Source organism: Alternaria atra, assembly GCF_907166805.1.
Source record: "Alternaria atra isolate CS162 genome assembly, contig: 28, whole genome shotgun sequence".
Lineage (NCBI taxonomy): Eukaryota > Fungi > Ascomycota > Dothideomycetes > Pleosporales > Pleosporaceae > Alternaria > Alternaria atra.
The window spans coordinates 1175693-1194192 of NW_025091326.1; the positions used below are offsets into that span (position 1 = coordinate 1175693).

An 18500-nucleotide genomic window follows, 5' to 3' on the forward strand; every position below is an offset into this window, starting at 1 on the left:
TAATAGCATCATCTCCCTTTTCGGTCATCATCATTCTGTTTGAGTTAGCGGGCGTTGGCGGTTCCTGTATTACCATCTTCATGCTATCTTCGTCGGTATCCTTTCTGTAATAGCAACTTCTCGGTATTGGGTCTCCAAGATCGAGCTAACTTTGTCATTCTTAGCATTGGGAGCACACCTTTCTAGGTGGCAGATGATCGATATACACATATAGTTTCACGTTTAATGGGAGTACTGCGGGTATGCGCTGCGGATAAAGACAGGGATAAAGTGCATATAGTTATATGCCCAAAAAGGCGAAAATACCAATCGATCAACCAAGACAATACGGCTCCCAGTATAGTATGGCAACCTTTGATCTCCTGTCATACTTATCCGCATGTGTGTGGTTCCGTGGCTGGATTTCCCGGTAAGCCGATACCGCAACCTTTCTTTCTTATCTTGACTAATAGCTTACACAAAGTGCTACCACATAGTGCTGACACGAACTGTGGAGAACGCTATATCGGCAACCCTTCCATAACCGTGGAGCCTAGTTCGTACTGATTCCAAATTAAAGAGCTGCCATGAAGACGTCCGATAGAGGCTTTGGTGGAGAAGTTGGCATTGGTTGCTGTCAGCGCCGGTCTACATGTCAATGAGTAGCTACCTCTTCGGCGACCAAGGGGGAGACACACAATATACTAAAGCTAAAGTAAGCATCACCCGATCTGTATAGTTCGTACAAGAGCCTCCGCATTTGGAGTCATGCAGAGCAGTCCCATTGACGAAGTAAGGAACTCGCACTATCTCAGAGACATGGCCTACCCGAGTTTCCGATGTGTACGGATACTTCTGGTCATCCTTCATTATGCTTAGATCTAGTTGAACATGGAGTTCTATCAAACGTTCTTCGGTTGTGAAACAGTACTATAGCGTGTTGTAGGACGTGTTCATGCTAAAATAACGTTCTCGACTCCATCACACAACCCTAGATGCTCACAAGGCTACAACTGCAGCAATCAAAAGGCTTCCTTCAACTGCAGCAATCAAAAGGCTTCCTTCAACTGCAGCAATCAAAAGGCTTCCTTCAGTGACGTTCCTTGCGATTCAATTGATTCCATCTGTAACAGATTCTTCCAGTCTATGTCCTACATTTTATTGCACAGGATCATTGCCCTAGAGTAGGCCCTGATATCTTGACGTGGCTGGATAATTAGAGTAAAGTGAGTGTTGCTGCTGAGATCTGAAAGGAAACATAACGCGGTCAGAGCTGGGATAACTCAGGACGACGATATCAATACAGATGTATTCCCTAAGCACGCGTGCATTGTTTCTGTGATCCGACCTTAGAAGACTGTAGTTTCGACAAACTTCATCCATGAGGCGAGATAGCAACAACAGAGTCTCTGACCTAGGGATTGTATCATCTAGGTATGTTCCGAGGTCAACATAGAAGTTCTTGGCGAGCGGAGAAGGTATCCCTGATCCCGCCCTAGATCTTAGCATTGAATCGTCGGATACGGAACGATACTCATCCGGTGGGCTCCGATTCTACAAGCAGCGCCGGTGGGGCTTCGGCATGATTCAGTCTGCGTAAACTTTCCTGTATTGAATGTATTCGAGATACAGTTGCAAGGATGATGCGTCGGGCCCAAGACCACACGTCATTGAACCGGTGGCACCGGACGAATCCACACATATAAAGTGCGATCGACCTGGGCCACACATACTTCAAGTTGCCAGAGAACTTCGGAACAGGGCCCGACAAGGCTTCCGACTGCCATAACTGCCGTTGTATATCATAAACCACATCCTAACAGACATGCTTTTCATAAGCATTCATACAAAGATGTGGTACTAACACAACAGGTACTGTTTGCGGGATCTTGTTTGCTCTAAACCAAATGACTATAGATCTTCCCTCTTTGTCGGGCCCTTCTACTCCCCAATCGAGCGATACCAAAGATTGTTCCAGCAAAGGCTGTAGCAACACTTGCAATCGCCCATGGCCGCTCTGCGAACCACAACACCACAGCGACATCCCCGCCATGCCATGATCCTCCAGGTTTATGGCCGAAGAAGGTGTATTCTTCCGAGTAGAAGATTCGAGGTAGAACGACGAAGGAGTTGGGGTCTACACGGAACAAGTTAGCCAAACCAGGTCACCTCTCTTTACCGTGCAAAGGTCGCTAACTTACCAAGGTCATTCCTGGCCTCACCTTCCTTGCACTTCCCATGAGGACATTCTTCGAACCACTCTTGTAAGATTGTACTTGTGAACTGTGGTCCCGTTGTCCAAAAGATTGTAAGGTACGGGAAGAGTAGGTTCCAATTGTGGGTCACAAGACCCTCTGTCATCTTCTTCACGATCGGATGCTTTGCCGCCGATGCCATCAGGTCATTGTTGACGCCCAACGGCGATGCCTCTGGGAACCAGGCCGGGAAGTCCAGCAAAGGATCTAGTGAGCGTCGACACGCGACGTCTAGGTCCATATATACGCCACCGAAATGGTATAGTGCGAAGTACTTCAAGGCGTCAACCTTCTGGATAGGGTACTTGTAGTTGTCGTATGTCGGTAAGAACCAGGCGTACTCGTTGGAGAGAAACTCGCGGGCGCTCGTTGCATTCCACATGCGAATCTCGTAACTCGGGTTGTGCTCTCGACATAGTTGCGGTGATCCGAATCCGATAGACGGGCCTCCAGAAGGACCTTCATGACCTGGGTAGATTCTCTCGAACCATATGTAGTGTATGGTGCGTGGGATCCTGGTTCCGTTATATGTGGAGGAGTAGTCGGACTCCTGAGGTTGTTGATTGTTTGCCCGCGACTCGTTCAATCTCTTGGCGTATTCGGTGGGGAAGTCATCGAATGTGATTTGCTGGTGCCCGAGAAAGGACTGAAAGATGTACTGGTGCCAGATGACACTTAGTATCTTGAGCAATACCGCGGCCGCGATAATCCGAATGACCAATTGGCGGACGAACATCTTTGAACTGCTGTGTTGATGCTAGCTTTGGTGAGTAGGGAGTGGGACACACTGTTCTTGCATGTGGGAAGAGAAGACTTTCATGCCTTGCATCAACTGTATGCCCCTTTCTCACATCCATGCAATCGTGTCGGGTACACCGCCCCTAACGCTAGCTTCGTATATGCTACTATAACATTGACACACCTTGACATTTCCACCCTACGAATGACAAGGCCTTCGTAAGCTGTTGTGGTGATGCTGGGATACGAGTTTCAGGAGAAGAACCGTGGGTAGCATGTCCAACGGTGCACATCCTCGACCGGGAGTCGACCCGTAGTGCGGTGTAGTGATCATCCGACGGTCACAGGTGGTTAAGACTAGTGCAAAAATTGCTGCCGTGCTTCAACAGCAAGAGAAGCGACATACTGCCATGACTTTGCGTCGAATGCAAACTCCTCGAATCAGGTTCCAGTTTAAATTTCATGAAAATGCCGACATCCATCATCTCTTCTCCACGCATCGCGAGACCATGAGGGATTGGGTTGCTTCAACACTTGCTAGAAGAACAAGGTATGAGCAGCTTGACGGTACCTGCCAGCTCGGACCGAAAGACAAACATGGTCAAGCTTATCAAACCCCGAGTATGGTTCCATACATGACTTCAAGCATTTGGGATATGGAGAGTGATGTTGTGAAACGCAGCGCGAAGCTCGAACACTGTGGCTATGCTACTTAGATCCGTATGGTCGCCTAACCCGCCTACGACTGCAGGTACTGAGCTAGCGTCTTCTGAGCGGAAAGGTTGCTACTGTAGTAACGGCACGGATAGAGCTTTTGTGCCGAGGTGCCGTCAACTAGGGTTTGGCCCGTATTCAGTGATTTTCTAAGTGTATCTCGCGTTTCCTTCTCTCTAGGCAGCATGGTCTACTGTTAGGTACAAATAACGCGTATACTCCAGAAACGCTCTTTGTTTCTAATCTCATCGCGGCATCTGCGACCGATCGGTAACAGCCGACAGTGTACACAAGCCTGCGGGTTCACCTTAGATTCTGCCAGCGGCTTTGCTGCAGCTAGTAGCGAAGCGAGATAAGACTTCTGGATATAGAAACTATACGATACTGGGTCCAATCCGGGGTCTCGCAACTATTAATAAAGAAGCGCTTGTCTTGTTCCTTGACGCGGCTTCATCTGATTTGGCGAAAGCTTGTTTCGAACCATGGGGTGGCTTGCAATAGTAATGGCGGCAGTTCGGTATAGTATGAACGTCGGCTTGATGGATCGGAAATCTTCTTGACAACATTTCCAGGAGGATGCTGTACGAGGAACGGCTTAGGGCAAAGGATATGTTTTACTGCGCCACAGTTGTTTCAGAACCTGAAGATCTAGGAGTCAAAAGGGAACCATTGCTACATAGGTCTCGCGTGTGCCAGCCTCGCGTGCGTGTTGTGGATCCGCGAGCGGAGTTGCCGGTGTCTCTGTTCGTTCCTGATCGAAGCTGGAGCATCAGCGTTTATTCTAGGTATAACCAACATCGCTCAGCTTAAGCGGCTATCTACCACAGGTAGCTTGCCTCCAATAGTTCGATATACTCTGCTTTCTACGCTCTGCGAAAATGGCATTATCCGCAGTCGACGCGCGACGCGTGAAGCCGTGTTCAAAGCGGGTTGGTTGGCCGGCGAGTTCTGACGCGGCCTCCGTATTCGCCAGATGAGCACATTCGTGGGGACTTCGAAGGGCGGTAGGACCCATTGTTAGTAATGTAAACTAGATTTCTCTCATGCGTGAAGCAGCAATAACCAGCTGATGCCAGCTCATTGTACAATTCAGGGGTTCCACATTACAAGATGGTTGGTTCTCGCCAAGCCATACAGCGAAGATGTTGTTGCACAGCCCTAGCCCTCAAGGTGCGCTTTTACTTGCCATATCGAGGTCTGTTCGTGTATGTTAGATGGTTCAGCTGGGGTATTAGACGACAGATCAGACAGGAGTAGGTGCAACGTCGGCCAGTTTCTCGGCGTTGCGCACGGGGCAGGGCAGATTCCAATCTTTCTTACTTAGGTACGCCCAATGCCGTGAATTGCCGTGACATACCACGTGATTGATCCAGGTGCGTATCGTCTCGTCGCGCGTTCCTGCGCTTGATCTCTGCAACTATTCTCACTCCGGCAGCCACAGGTGTATTGTTAAGAAGAATTCATGCTTCTAACTAGCATCTGCTGTCAAATGGCGACAATGCAACTTGTATCTCCCTCCGATTCCCAGTCTCTAGTATACGTAGATGAAGTCTTCATTCTTCATATCTGTCAAATCAGAGAAACCGTTGTCCTGCTCCTGTCTCTGATCTTGTGCCTCCATCTCTACCCCCTTTTGTGTCATCTCCTTCTTCTTTAACATACTTTCGTCAATCCTGACTGCGCTCTTGCCTAATTCCTCCCTCCGCTTCGCGTGCCTCTTGTTCAACAGTGCCAAGTACATGGGAATGAGAAGTGCGACAATAGCGACCAGCGCAAACATTACCAGGTTGGAGATAAGACCGGGCCGATATAGAGGTGCGTCGTCAACAGAGTACAAGAGCGGACCGATGACGTTACCTGTACACATGCCGATGAACACCATAGCCGAGGTACACTTCTTCTTCGTGTCGCCAGCAGTGTTCTGCACATGCCAAGTGTATATTAAAGGTGTGATGGCGGCGAGACATGATACGAGGTAGTATCCGAAGAGCAAGACGCCTTTATGCTGACGAGGCACAGTCAACATCATGATCGTGCCGACAATGGGAAGGATAGCGACAAGAGCAATGACGAGACCTTTGCGACTCCAGCGTGTTGCTCCCCAAGAGGAGCCCAGGATGCAGACGATCTGGATCACACCGAAAGGGATGTTAAAAAGAATGGATTGGAAGTTGGTATAACCAAAGTCGCGGATGATGAGGTTGCCAAAGGTGGATATGCCGCCGCTCGCTATGCTGTAAGAACAACATTAGCAACAGGCTCCAGAGATATGGTGATTGTATACTCACGAGATAGCGATAATGGCAATGAACCAACACCAAGTTTTAAAGTCAATCAACGTCTCCCAGACCTGATCCCACTTCCATTCTCCAGACTGGATACCCATTTGGTTAGCCCGTAACCGCTCGACCGCAATGAACCGTTCTCGCTCGGTCAAGTACTTCGCTTTCATCGGGCTATCCGGCATCAAGACGAGGACGACAAAAGCATACGCTACAGTCAAGAGACCGCAGAACATGAAGATGACCTGGTACTTGTACAGCGAGTCGCTGTCAATGTGTCCAAGTCCGTAGGTGAAAAGCGACCCAACGACGAATGTAACGCCGTTCATAGCATTCCAATAACCCGTTCGAAGAGTTTGTTCAGAACGGCGCCACCACATCGTCGTAGTCGCGACACACGCAGGAGCTATCATAGCTTCGAAGGAACCCAATACGAATCGCATACCGAGGAGGCTTTTGAAATCAGTACAAGCGGACATGATAGCCAGGCTGCTACCCCAGAGGAAGATAGCTGTTCCAATGACCTTTCCAGTGGGTAGTTTGACGAGAATAAATGCGGCGAGCGGTTGCATGACTAACTGGGCGAGATAAAGGATAGAACCAAGCCATGAGTATTGACGTCCTACTAGGCCTGCGTCTTTCTGCAGACCGAAGATGGAGACGTAGGATAAGGAGGACTTGTCGAGTTGCTGGAAGAAGTAGGCTCCTAGCAGAAGGGGGAGAACTCGATAGTCCACGCGCTTGAGGAGTGCGCGCTCTTCTTCGTAAGAGAACGATGCATCGTTGACATGGACGTTGGCTAGAAACTTGGCCGCAGCATCGGCTTTCTCGACATGACGTGTATGCGGAGGCGCAGAGTGCTCGACATGAGTGATGGTGTCCTCTTTCGGGGCTTCAGTATGGGTTGTCGCCATGATGCCACTGAGCGATGACTATAAGACGGGTAAGTGTTTTTCGCAATGACCTACTAAGTGATCGACTCATCTATTTATCAATCGAAAGCTCTGGCTCGGATAAAAAAGACCGACTGGTCGGGTCGACGAATCTTGATCGCATCTTGGTGTCGGGTATGGAACACCTTCGTGGCCATGCGTACTTGCTGCTTGTTGCTTGCGTTGAAAGCCCCGCATAGCTACGTTGTCCAACGTATCAAACCCTCTCATCCGCTCTCGATCCGCACGAGTAGCATATCGACATAAGCTTTTAGGCAAGGAGTGAGCTTCCCCGCAGAGCTCACGCGGTAAACTCCATTCCTCGCCATGGTCGTCCCTACTTCACTTTCCCCATGGGGGTGGAGCCTGTGGGGCCTCTCCTCGAAACATTGGTTCGCTGACCGGCTATAATGGCGGTAGAAGGCAGGATCGACATTTTAACATGGCGTGGTGCAGCATTCGGGGTGGACTGTGCCGAACATCGAGGGCCTAGCCGGGGTAGTGATATACCGATGCATCATCGTGGGATGTTTCCTAAGGAGTTAAGAACTGGCTGCAGAATAAAGTCTTGGGCTGCCGCACGCTTGGTTGAACGTTTATTCTCGTATTTCTCGTTAGCAAAATATGGCGGGGGAGAACAAGCAAAAGAAATATGCTCTGATTGGTACAGGCGGTCGTTCGTCTTTTTTCTACACCGCAATAGCGACGACCTACAAAGAGACATCCGTTGTCGTAGCGCTATGCGATACCAATCAAACACGACTGGACTTTGCGAACTCGCAGTTGGAGTCTCTTGGCCATGCCAAGGTTCCCACTTTCAAAGCGTCGGATTTCGAGCGAATGATCCGGGAAACGAAACCAGATGAGGTCATCGTAACAACAATCGATCGTACACACAACATCTACATCGTCCGCGCACTGGAACTAGGTTGCAATGTTGTAACAGAGAAACCCATGACTATTGACGCACCGCGATGCCGCGAGATATTCGACGCTGTCGAGCGAACGGGCAAGAAAGTGCGCGTTACGTTCAACTACCGTTACGCACCGCACAACACCAAGGTCTGGGAACTCCTTCGGTCTGGAGCGATCGGAAGAGTGACTAGCATACATTTCGAATGGATGCTCAACACGTCACACGGTGCAGACTATTTCCGTCGCTGGCACCGTGATAAGCGTAACAGCGGAGGTCTGCTTGTCCACAAATCAACACATCATTTCGACCTCGTCAACTTCTGGTTATCATCGCGTCCGGAAACCGTTTACGCACAGGGAAACCTGAACTTCTACGGACGAGAGAACGCTGAGAAGAGAGGTGTACAGGAATTCTATACACGAGCCCATGGTAGTGAGGTAGCAAAGAAAGATCCATTCGCCCTGCACATGGACCAAAATGAGAAGTTGAAGAAGATGTACCTCGATGCGGAGCATGAAGACGCATACTATCGCGACCAAAGCGTCTTCGGCGACGGCATAAGTATAGAAGATACAATGAACCTCCTAGTAAAGTATGAGAATGGCGCGGTACTCACCTATTCTTTGACCGCCTACGCACCCTGGGAAGGTTTCCGTGTATCGTTCAACGGTACCGGCGGCCGTGTGGAAATGGAGGTCGTCGAGAACAGCTATGTGAATAGTGGGGGAGACCAATCGCTTGAGGGATCGCTCGAAAAGCGATCGATCACACTCAGAAAGCTATTTGAGAAGCCCGAGGACATAGAAATCCCCGATTCTGTCGGTGCGCATGGCGGTGGTGATGAAGTCCTGCTAGCAGACTTGTTTGGTGAGCAAGGTGCAGAGATCGATCAGGATATGAGAGCTGCGAGCCACATCGATGGTGCGCTTTCGATTCTCACAGGTATCTGTGGAAACAAGTCGATGGCTACGGGGCAAGTTGTGAAAGTTAGCGACGTCTTCGTGGTGTAGACGGGTGTGTACTGAAGCTACATACCATACAGAGGCATCTAGGTATGGAATACTAGTTGTAGTAGAGCAATAAACCCTTGAATTCTGTCCAAATAGCCCGCTATTATGCACAACCGGTATCCATCATTTCTGCCCTTTAACCAAAGATCGAGGTAGCTGGCAGCGATGAGGGACTTTGCAGAAGTAACCGTCATCGTGGGGGGCGAACCGCGGTTGCCTGAGTCCAAATCGCGCTAAGTTCGACGCGTTTCTCCTTCACTTTAGTGTTCGCGAGTAGCCCCTCATCCCAACATATTATTGCCTATGTGATCATCTGGAGATTTGACTTGACTGCAGCTTTAGAAATGTATCACTTAAGCCACTACAATCTGCGTCCATGTCTACTTTCAAAGGCATTGTAGCAGGTAAGCACCATGCCGCCACCCCTCGCAGTCGACACCTTGACTAACGGCTCGTGCAGAATTTCACCAGATCCGAATAGATTATTTCCGTCAACAACCCGAGCACAAGGCGCCTCTGGCGTGCTTCTTGAGTCATGTACACTCTGATCATTTGGCCGGCCTCGAGTCGTTACGCGCTCCGTTCGTGTACTGTTCAGCTGCGACTAAGGAGGTGACTACTAAACTCATTACGCTCTAATTGACTTCACTATGAAACTGACATGCTTTGTAGATACTTTTGCGACTAGAAAAGTACCATTATCGCGTCAACTTCTCTAAAGGCATCCTTGAGAGTCGCAATGTCACTTACGACAGAAGCATGCGCAGGTTGGCTAAAGCGATTCCTCTTGACACACCAACCGTGATTGAATTAGCACCGGGAAACAGCATCAGGGTCACTCTGGTTGACGCGAACCACTGCGTTGGCGCGGTCATGTTCCTGATCGAGGGCAATGGCAAAGCAATACTCTATACCGGTGACTTCCGTGCGGAGGAATGGTGGGTTAACTCAATAGTCCAGAACCCAGTACTTTTACCATATTCACTCGGAAATCGAAATTTAGATTGCATGTATCTGGACACAACTTTCGCTACGAAGAAGGAGCCTTATCGTCAATTCCCGAGTAAAGCACAAGGCCTACAAGAGCTGCTCGGCAAAGTGACTGAGTATCCAGATGATACGATCTTCCACTTCCATTCTTGGACTTTTGGCTACGAGAACGTCTGGATAGCGCTTTCCGCATTTCTGCACTCTCGCATCCATCTTGACGAATATCGAGCGCGCATATACGGTTCTTTGTCCACGTTGGATAAGCGACAACTGCGAGAAGCGGGGCTCGACGTCCCAGCAAGTAACAAGTTGCTCCAAGAATCTGGACTGGAGATCCGCGAGGCACCTGCTTTATGCGGCTTCAAAAATGGCAATCACATTCAGCCGGGTTGTCTGACATCCCAGGAAGATGTTCGCATCCACAGCTGCGAGCGTGGTATAGGCTGTTCAGTTTTGGACCGAGACAGGAACGCGAAGATTGTACACATTATTCCGATAGTCACGCGCGCCAATGGGGTAGAAATCGCTGAACTAGGCGCGGGAGTGGCAAGGGCGACGTCCGGAAATTGATGGAGCTCTGTGCTGCGTCTATAACCGACGAACAGTTGCTTTCAAAGGCACTCGCACTACTCCACCAGACTCTTCTCACAAATGGCAAGCTCGACCTTGGTATGCAGCTGCAAAAGAAAGTTCAAGACACGCAAGACAACGTGTCTCTGACGACTCTCGTCTCTGTACTGTCGTCCAATGCTTCGAAAGGCTCTGAAATCGAATTACCATCTAACAGGACAATTCGATTTCCGTACAGTCGCCATTCTTCATACTCTGAGCTTCGCAGTTTTGTCAGGGCTCTCGGTCCCAGGGATGTCTTTCCATGCACCGTCGACGATATCCACTGGACACCCGACCTCAGCATGCGAAACCTATTCGGTGATCTGTGCTCGGGTAATATCTTCCGCCATGACGCCGTAATGACGGAGATGTTTGAAACCAGAGTGGCTTTCGAAGGCCGACAAAAGCGAAGCAGAGAAGAGAGCCCAACCGATACTCAGATGACTGAAGACAAAACGGTAGGCCCCATCATAACCCAGTGGGATGATGAGGGGCCTATTACACCCCATGCCTCGAATGATTCCGCTTCAGGTCCGCCAACTAACGTAGCAAGCGTCCAGGTCTCGAAGATTATACATACACCAGAAACACCTTTGGAGCGCAGTCTTCGTCGTCAAGTGGCTGCTCAAGGTCCAGAAGATCAGACTATCTATTTCCCTTCGGCAACCGAACAAAAGACCGCGGCTTCCAACCCTCCCTCCAGGATAGATGCACCGGCATATGCCTTCCACAAAAGGCAACGGAGGACAAATCGACAACTTGCCTATGACGCAGCGATTGGAGACAACGGTCTTTCTTGGAGCGATTATGGCGGCTTAGTATCAACTAGAAGCAAGGCCATCCAAGACGAGCAAGAGCTCTAAGAGAGATTCTCGTCTCGTAGCCCGTTGTCGTTGTCGTTATGTATGAGCTGCGTATATGATGGTTTATTGTAATGCGGTGGAAGAAGGAATAGTGCGGGAATGCCTCTGGGATGACATGACAGGAATTTCAGTGCTCCTTCGCATTAGCGTTGAGCGTTCTAACTGAACGATCCAACGTTGTTCATTTCATGAAAATAAAAATAGCCTCAAATTTACAATTCTCTCACATCCTCTTTGTCTTTCCCACCTTCGCCAGACCCCCTCTTGCTCGACCTCCATACCCCGACTATTCACGTTGCCATAACACACCAACATGTTCCTTCCATACAAATATATGCCACCTCCCAACTTCCCTTCCTTCGCGATCTGTTCCGCCTGCTGCGTGTCCACCCACCAATATTCGCTAAACCCTCTTAGCGGAAACTCTCCAACCTTTCCGCCTTGTTCCACATACGACCAAATTGCCACGTTTAGATCCCTCTCAAAAGCCCGCATCAATATTTCCCTGTCCAGTTGCCAATCTACCAAATCATGCATACTAGGCAACGGCCAGCACTTGTCCCAGTGCACCCGTAGAGAGTTGAAACGAACAATCTTCATCGGCAGCCCTGTGAATTTTGTGAACTTTCGTTCTACAGCCGATGCGAGGACTTGCCACGCACGCCCGTGGGCCACTGCGTTGAGATTCAATGCTGCAATTGCACACATCCAGCAAGCATGGTGTTCGAAGAACACGTGACAAATTTCGTGCATGAACACACTGGGCATGAAGAGGCAGTCTAGAGACGGTACCATAGCGATATTGTAGCGATAACAGCGCCAATATGCTAGGCCTATTGCACCTTCATATTTGGGGTGAAGGGGGGCAGCAGCCCAGCGAAAGCGGGAGAAGCGATGTGAAATATCAGAACCAAAGAACAGAACGTTGATTTGTGTCCACAGCTCGCGCACTGAAGATTCGGGGAAAAGTGCTCCGAGGCTGGGAGGTGATGTAGAGGGTATGCTGGGGAAGAATAGTGACATGTGCTCTCGGATCCATGTTCGGAGATTTGTTAAGGCGGCGAGCTGTGTATTGTTAAGAGATTCCAGTGCGCGGTCAAAGTATTTTACCGCTGTTCTAGTCAGTTCCATTGCTTCACTCCGGAGCGCTACGTTCATTCTCAATGGTTTGTAGCACTGATTTCCGAACTCATTCTTGGAGCTATCTAGTTTGAGTTTGGGGTGGTCGTGTGGGTGTATCTTGCAGTTCCAGTGGGACTTGTAGGAATGCGAATCGCACTGATCACAGTTGCATGCCGGTTGGGGATCTTGGGCCTCGATGAGTGCGCGAAGATCGTCGAGGGTATCTGGGCACGGAAATTTATTCTTGCTCTTACGCCGAAGCGCGTCTTTAATAGAATTGATCTGTGATGTGATGTAATCTTGGGGCATCTCCATGATGTAGGAGTAGAATCCGCAGTGGGAGTTGGCATACTGAGTCCAGGCAGACTGATAACTCCCACAGCCCATTCTACTTGTACGCGCGAGTCGGCATAGAGATTTTCATTCACTCAAACACATTGAAGGGTTCTTACTTGCAGGTCAAGTAAATATTTGTACAGTGAAGGGCTACGTACATTGACGAACTGGCATTGCTTTCTTTGTTCTGGCTCTATCATTGCTCATCGGCTTCCTAACGCCATCTCATAACAAAACTTCAATGCCCGACGCCACCTGCTACCCAATCCATGAATTCAGGATCGTTTGGATTTGGGAACAGTCCCCTATCCTGCGGCGGTTGTCCCTGGGCTTGCTGCTGCTGTACCGGTAAACCCTGATTCAGCTGTTGCTGCTGTTCTTGTTGCCGTCTTCTCTCTTCTTCTTGTCTTCTCTGCCTCTGTGTCCTGTAGTACAGTAAGAAGGCCAAAGCGCCGCTCAGAGCCAGGATAATGAGAGACTCGAGGATGTCCGAATCGATATCGTCGCCGTGGTAGCCGTCACCGTAATAGTCGTCGCCGGCGGTATGCGTGTCGTCGTAGTCGTCAGGCTCGTATTCATCCCAGCCAGCAAGTTCGGCTTCGAGGAATGCGTTGAGCCACTCCGAAAGCGTCCACTGTTTCTTGACGACTGCGGCCATGTTAGTATCGAGACGGTCGAAAGTTTTCAGGGGTGATGCCCTTACCAGGCTCCTCTTGGATAGACTTGATATTGCCATTTGTGAAGGTGTTCCACCAGCTCCGAATCCTGAGCTTGTACAATGCCAAGATGACTGGCAGGTACGCCTCTCGTGGATTTGTCTCCAAGGCCAGATCATAGTGTCTTTTGGCAAGATGGAAGTCTTGATCAATACCGATGCCATTCTCATGCATCCAGCCCAGATTCCACATGGCTTGTGCGCTCCGCATGGTCTCTGCTGCTGCTGTATAACAAGCCACAGCCTTCTCAGAATCAGGTTGTGTTCCGAGGCCCATCAGGTAGTAATCTCCCATCTTGACCATTGCGTCGACGTTCTTCTGTTCCGCAGAGCGCGTCCAGTATACCAGCGCCAGGAATGCATCGCTAGCTAGCGAAGTCTTCTGCTTCATGAAGGGAACCAGGGAGTCAAACGTGAAGCGAGGCTTGACTTGGTCGAGGAGGTAGGCCACGTTGGCCTGTGCAACTTCGAAGCCCTGTTCGGCTGCCATCATGTAGCCAACGAGTGCGGTCTCTAGGTCGCCATTCGCATAAGCCTCATTAGCTTCTGGGAAAGACGTAGAGACAAGCTCGGCCTTCTCTGCGACAATCTTGTAGTATGTGGCCGCCAAAGGACAAGACTTGGTGCGGGCGATCCCGTTATGCGTCATTTCAGCCAAGTAGTAGAAGGCCTCGAGATGTCCGTGCCTAGCTGCAAGCTCAAAGTATTTGGCGGCAATGGCGATGTCTCCTTGATCCAGAAAGAGCGCACCAAGTCGAACTTGTGCAACTGCCAGATCCTGGTCTGCGGCTGCGCCGAACAGTTCCGCAGCCTTTACGGCATCCTGAGGTACACCGAGACCTTTCAGGTACATGATACCCATGGAGTACTGGGACAGCGCATCGCCTAGTTCCATGCCACGTCGAAACCAGGTTCTCGCAATCTCGAAACTCTGCGGCATGCCTTCACCACGCAGGAACATGCGGCCGAGGTAGCCAGCGGCCTTCGCAGCCAGCTTCTCGGTGGTCGGCGACACATTCGCGTTGATCTTTCCGTCCTTAGTCCAGTACATACGAGCAAGCTCCAAGAATCGTTTCTTGGCTGCTGGAAGGTCGCGCTTCAAGGTTCGTGCGCCGTCGTAGTTAAGTTTAGCAAGGTTGAATGTGGCCCTAGCATCGCCCTTTCGGGCCTGGAGATCCATGTACTCAAAAACGTCGTCGAGGGAGGAGAAGGCATCGGATTGAGCGCTTGCGACTTTGGCGTTGGGCCCAGAACTGCTCGTACTTGCCCCCTCACCATACACACCACCTTGATCATCGGCGATGTTGTATGACTCCCGCGGCATAGAGTGTCCGCCTGGTGGTCCAGATCGCATATATGCGATAGCCTTCTGAGCTGCCGCTTTATAGAAATAGACAGCCTCATCGCAATTACGCGGGGTGGATATGCCTGCCGAATGCCTATACGCAACAGCCATTTCCGACCGCACGTCTCCGCCTTCAGCGCCCAATGTGTAGTATAGCATGGCCTTGGCCTGGTCTTGCTTGACTGCTCCACCGATGCCAGTCGCGTGCATGAAGCCAACCATGTGCTGTGCCGAGGCATTCCCATCGAGAGTCGCGAGCTCGTGGTATCTTCGAAAGGCTTCGGAGTAATTGCGCGGGTGCGTGTAATTGCCGTAGAAGTTCATCTCGGCGAGAGTAAAGATTGCATCTGGGTTCTTCTGGGCCGCTGCCTCTTGCAATAGGTCGACGGCTTGTGACAGCGGCTGTCCAAGTTTCTTGGGTTGCGGGTTCGTTGTCAACAGCTCCTGCTGTGGCGGTCCATTCATGAAGAGGAGAAAGAAGACCTCCTTTGCGTAGTAGGCGCTAGTCCCCAGTATGCCAGACTTCTTGTCAAAGTTCCACCACGGCGCCGTAGCCGGTTTGATCGTGTGTAGAAGCGCCATAGCATCGTCGAAGGCCAGTACGCCCTGGTGCGGGTTTACGTCTCCGTCCGTGTTCCCCCATCTTGACCCCCAAGCCTCCCTACTTTGCTCCGAAGAAACGCTTAAGAATAGTGAGAGAAAGACTGCGAGTCTACCAGTCAGTCAGAAGCTACTTCAGTCACATGCGCAGGTACATACCGAAGAGAAGCGGCACAAGCCGCTGTAGCCGTGGCCTCATTGTGGGTATATGTTAAAATTCAGAGTAATGCGAAGAAAGAAACTCATGGCGTCATCTCGAGGGGTCGGAGGCAGAAGCGCGACTACTTGTACGCAGTCGTGGTGAAGTTGTTTGTAGAGGCCAGCTTTCCACTATCACGGCCGGGGTGGCAGTTGCGCCCCGATGCGTGGCTCCAGCAGCCAATGAGCGTTGACGTCACTCATGTCACACGTTCACGCGCCGCAACATCGCCGTTGGCTTTCCCTACTATCACTAATAAAAGGCTGTCGGACGTCTCTCTTTCATTGGACTTTAGCGCCCTCGACATATGCTGTCGTCTGTATCTTACTACTGTCGCGGACAAAAGCCCGCGGGCAAGGAAAACCGACCTCTTTCCGCATTTGTCATCGATGGAAGCACTAACGTCCCTGCACGTATCATCATGATTACCGTCTTCTTCCTACGCGTTTTTCTACGCGATGTCCCTCATTCTACTATCACTCTTCGATAGCACTTCTCTTATGCCCTGAATTTGCATCGGAAAACCTACATCATGACAGTCCTGAACGGCTCAGCAGAACGCGAGCCTCTGCTTGAGCGTTCGACATCGCCAAGCTTATCGGACAGTGAGGGTAAAGATGGTGAAGCAGTCATCTCGACATTAAGAGGGTCACTTATAGTCGGATCTGTCGGTCTTTTGATTTTTCTGCAAGGTATGTCTTCCTATCTCTTTGGACTCTCATCAGCATGTATTTGTCACTTTGACTATGTACTGTTCCATCCATCAGTAAGGATGATTGTGCACCACGACAATCTAGGGGAAGCCATGTAGTATCAAATTTTCGAAGGACTTGCTCATATGACCTTCTAATTCCCATAATAGCTACAAACATCTCCATCCTTACCACAACCCAATCCTCCATCGCTGCAGATTTAGATGCATTCGAGACCGCTAGTTGGTTTACTTCCTCATATCTCATCGCCATGTCCTCTCTCGCTCCTTTGATGGGACGACTATGTCAGGTGTTTAGTCCACGTCTATGCATGTTCTTCTCCACCATGTTGATCTGTATTGGATCGGTCATCACGTCCACCTCCGTATCTTTTGAACACTTTATCCTTGGTCGCGTTGTGACTGGAGCTGGTGGCGGTGGCATCTTCATCGTTGCTAGCATCATGGCAATTCAGATGACTAGTCCAAAACGGAGAGGCTTGTACATGGGCCTTGCCAACACCGCAATGACGGTTGGTGTCTCGTTAGGAGCGGTGATAGCAGGTGCGCTTGAACCTAGAATCGGATGGGTAAGCTGCTGCTCTAAACTCAAGTTATCGTCAGTCATTTGTTGACACACTTGCAGAAACCACTCTTTGGTATTCAAGCACCAATAAGCTTTGTGGCCGGCTTGGGCCTACTGTTCTCTATCCCAGCTAGCCATACCTCGAAGAACATCAAGTACGAAAGCCTGTCGATCCGCGAGAAGCTCGCCCGCATCGACTACTCCGGAGCGCTCCTCTTGACCACGACCATTGTACTCTTCCTTCTCGGCCTGTCTGGTCCGAAGGTCCTTCCAACACCCATCATTCTATCGGCTCTCGCCCTACCAGTCTTCGTTCTCAATGAGGCCTACATCGCCGGCGACCCTGTCATTCCAGTCTCCGTGCTGCGATCCCGTGGCACACTGTTGACCTGCCTTGCCACAACTGGCTTTATGATGGCTCGTTGGAGTATCCTCTTCTACACGCCCGTATACGCGCTTGCCGTTCGAGGTTGGGCGCCCGCTGTCGCCGGATCAATTCTCATCCCTACTAACGCCGGCTTTGCAACTGGCGGTCTTCTTGCTGGCGTCTTCCACATCAAACGCACAGGCAGCTTCTACCTCCATACTGTCGTTGCTATGGCATTATTTCCATTTACGATGGCTGTGCTCGCCCTCATCTCCACGCCCACAAGTCCGTGGAGTCTATACGTTGTAATGGTCTTCCTCAACGGCCTTGCCACTGGCGCTGCAACAAACTACGCGCTAGTCCATCTTCTCCATCTCACACTCCCGGAGGTACATCCAATCGTCATCTCTCTCCTTGCTACCTTCCGCGGCTTTTCAGGCTCCTTCGGCTCGGCAATTGGTGGTGGCTACTTCGTCCGCGTGCTGCACAAGTCTCTGGACAATGGCTTTGCGAAGGCTGGGCTGAAGAACCGCGGTGAGCTTACTAGGAGACTGCTGGGAAGTCCAGCGCTTGTGGGTAAGCTGGAAGGTAAAGATAGGGTTATTGCCGTCGGGGCATATGCAGATGCTCTGAAGGCATTGTTCCTCTGTGCCGTAGGACTTTCGGTCATTGTCGCGCTCGTACAAGCCGGAACAGGTTGGAAAGAGCCGGTAAAGAGTGAGGAACAGAGGGAGGAAGAAGAGGCTGAAGGTGAAGATGGGGTGCCTGTAGGTGCTTGAGTAATATTTGGGTAAAGCGGTCCATAGAACGTATGCACATCGAGTTGATATTGACATTAGCATAGCAAATCGCATCTATACTATGTCGATCTCTAGGTATCCTGTCTCCACCGATCTAAAGAAGTCTAGCCGGGTCTCTCTAAGGGACAGATCTCTCAGTACAGCGATCTCTCACTGTGACATGTAAGCCTACACCTACTGTTCAATGGACCTAGCACTCTGTTTACGCCCTGAGAGGCTTACTGTCATGTCTCCCAATTGCCTCATTTTGTGTGTTCCTTTGTTTTCGTTATCATCTCTCACCGCAACCATTTCCTTAGCGACCTGTCATCTTTAAGCAGGTACCCGACATGCATATTGGCATTGCCGTCTCTATACTCTTCTCTCTTCTATAGTCTTCTATTGCATCTCCCGGCTTGTACCCGGTCTCGCTTCGCATGTTTGTTGTCGTGCAGGGTCCATGCTACGT

The 18500-nt window shown here is 50.4% G+C and overlaps 6 protein-coding genes across 6 annotated transcripts; 3 read left to right on the forward strand and 3 right to left on the reverse strand.

Annotated features, from left to right (window-relative positions):
* Window positions 1–1877: 1877 nt before the first annotated feature.
* On the reverse strand, window positions 1878–2970 carry ALTATR162_LOCUS7439 (uncharacterized protein; the record flags this gene model as incomplete). The annotated part of the gene is made up of 2 exons (XM_043315067.1): window positions 1878–2116; window positions 2181–2970. 2 exons carry the CDS (start codon window positions 2968–2970, stop codon window positions 1878–1880), a joined length of 1029 nt encoding a protein of 342 aa, XP_043171002.1.
* A 2247-nt stretch (window positions 2971–5217) lies between these two features.
* On the reverse strand, window positions 5218–6882 carry ALTATR162_LOCUS7440 (uncharacterized protein; the record flags this gene model as incomplete). The annotated part of the gene is made up of 2 exons (XM_043315068.1): window positions 5218–5920; window positions 5975–6882. The coding sequence occupies 2 exons, from the start codon at window positions 6880–6882 to the stop codon at window positions 5218–5220; spliced, it is 1611 nt and encodes a 536-aa protein (XP_043171003.1).
* A 642-nt stretch (window positions 6883–7524) lies between these two features.
* On the forward strand, window positions 7525–8826 carry ALTATR162_LOCUS7441 (uncharacterized protein; the record flags this gene model as incomplete). Its single annotated transcript, XM_043315069.1, has 1 exon — window positions 7525–8826. The coding sequence occupies one exon, from the start codon at window positions 7525–7527 to the stop codon at window positions 8824–8826; it is 1302 nt and encodes a 433-aa protein (XP_043171004.1).
* Window positions 8827–9202: 376 nt separating this feature from the next.
* On the forward strand, window positions 9203–11291 carry ALTATR162_LOCUS7442 (uncharacterized protein; the record flags this gene model as incomplete). Its single annotated transcript, XM_043315070.1, has 4 exons — window positions 9203–9230; window positions 9287–9438; window positions 9499–10359; window positions 10422–11291. The coding sequence occupies 4 exons, from the start codon at window positions 9203–9205 to the stop codon at window positions 11289–11291; spliced, it is 1911 nt and encodes a 636-aa protein (XP_043171005.1).
* Window positions 11292–12987: 1696 nt separating this feature from the next.
* Window positions 12988–15608, reverse strand: ALTATR162_LOCUS7443 (uncharacterized protein; the record flags this gene model as incomplete). Its single annotated transcript, XM_043315071.1, has 3 exons — window positions 12988–13397; window positions 13453–15513; window positions 15569–15608. The coding sequence occupies 3 exons, from the start codon at window positions 15606–15608 to the stop codon at window positions 12988–12990; spliced, it is 2511 nt and encodes an 836-aa protein (XP_043171006.1).
* Window positions 15609–16140: 532 nt separating this feature from the next.
* On the forward strand, window positions 16141–18031 carry ALTATR162_LOCUS7444 (uncharacterized protein; the record flags this gene model as incomplete). The annotated part of the gene is made up of 3 exons (XM_043315072.1): window positions 16141–16300; window positions 16471–16889; window positions 16946–18031. 3 exons carry the CDS (start codon window positions 16141–16143, stop codon window positions 18029–18031), a joined length of 1665 nt encoding a protein of 554 aa, XP_043171007.1.
* Between the last annotated feature and the right edge of the window lie 469 nt (window positions 18032–18500).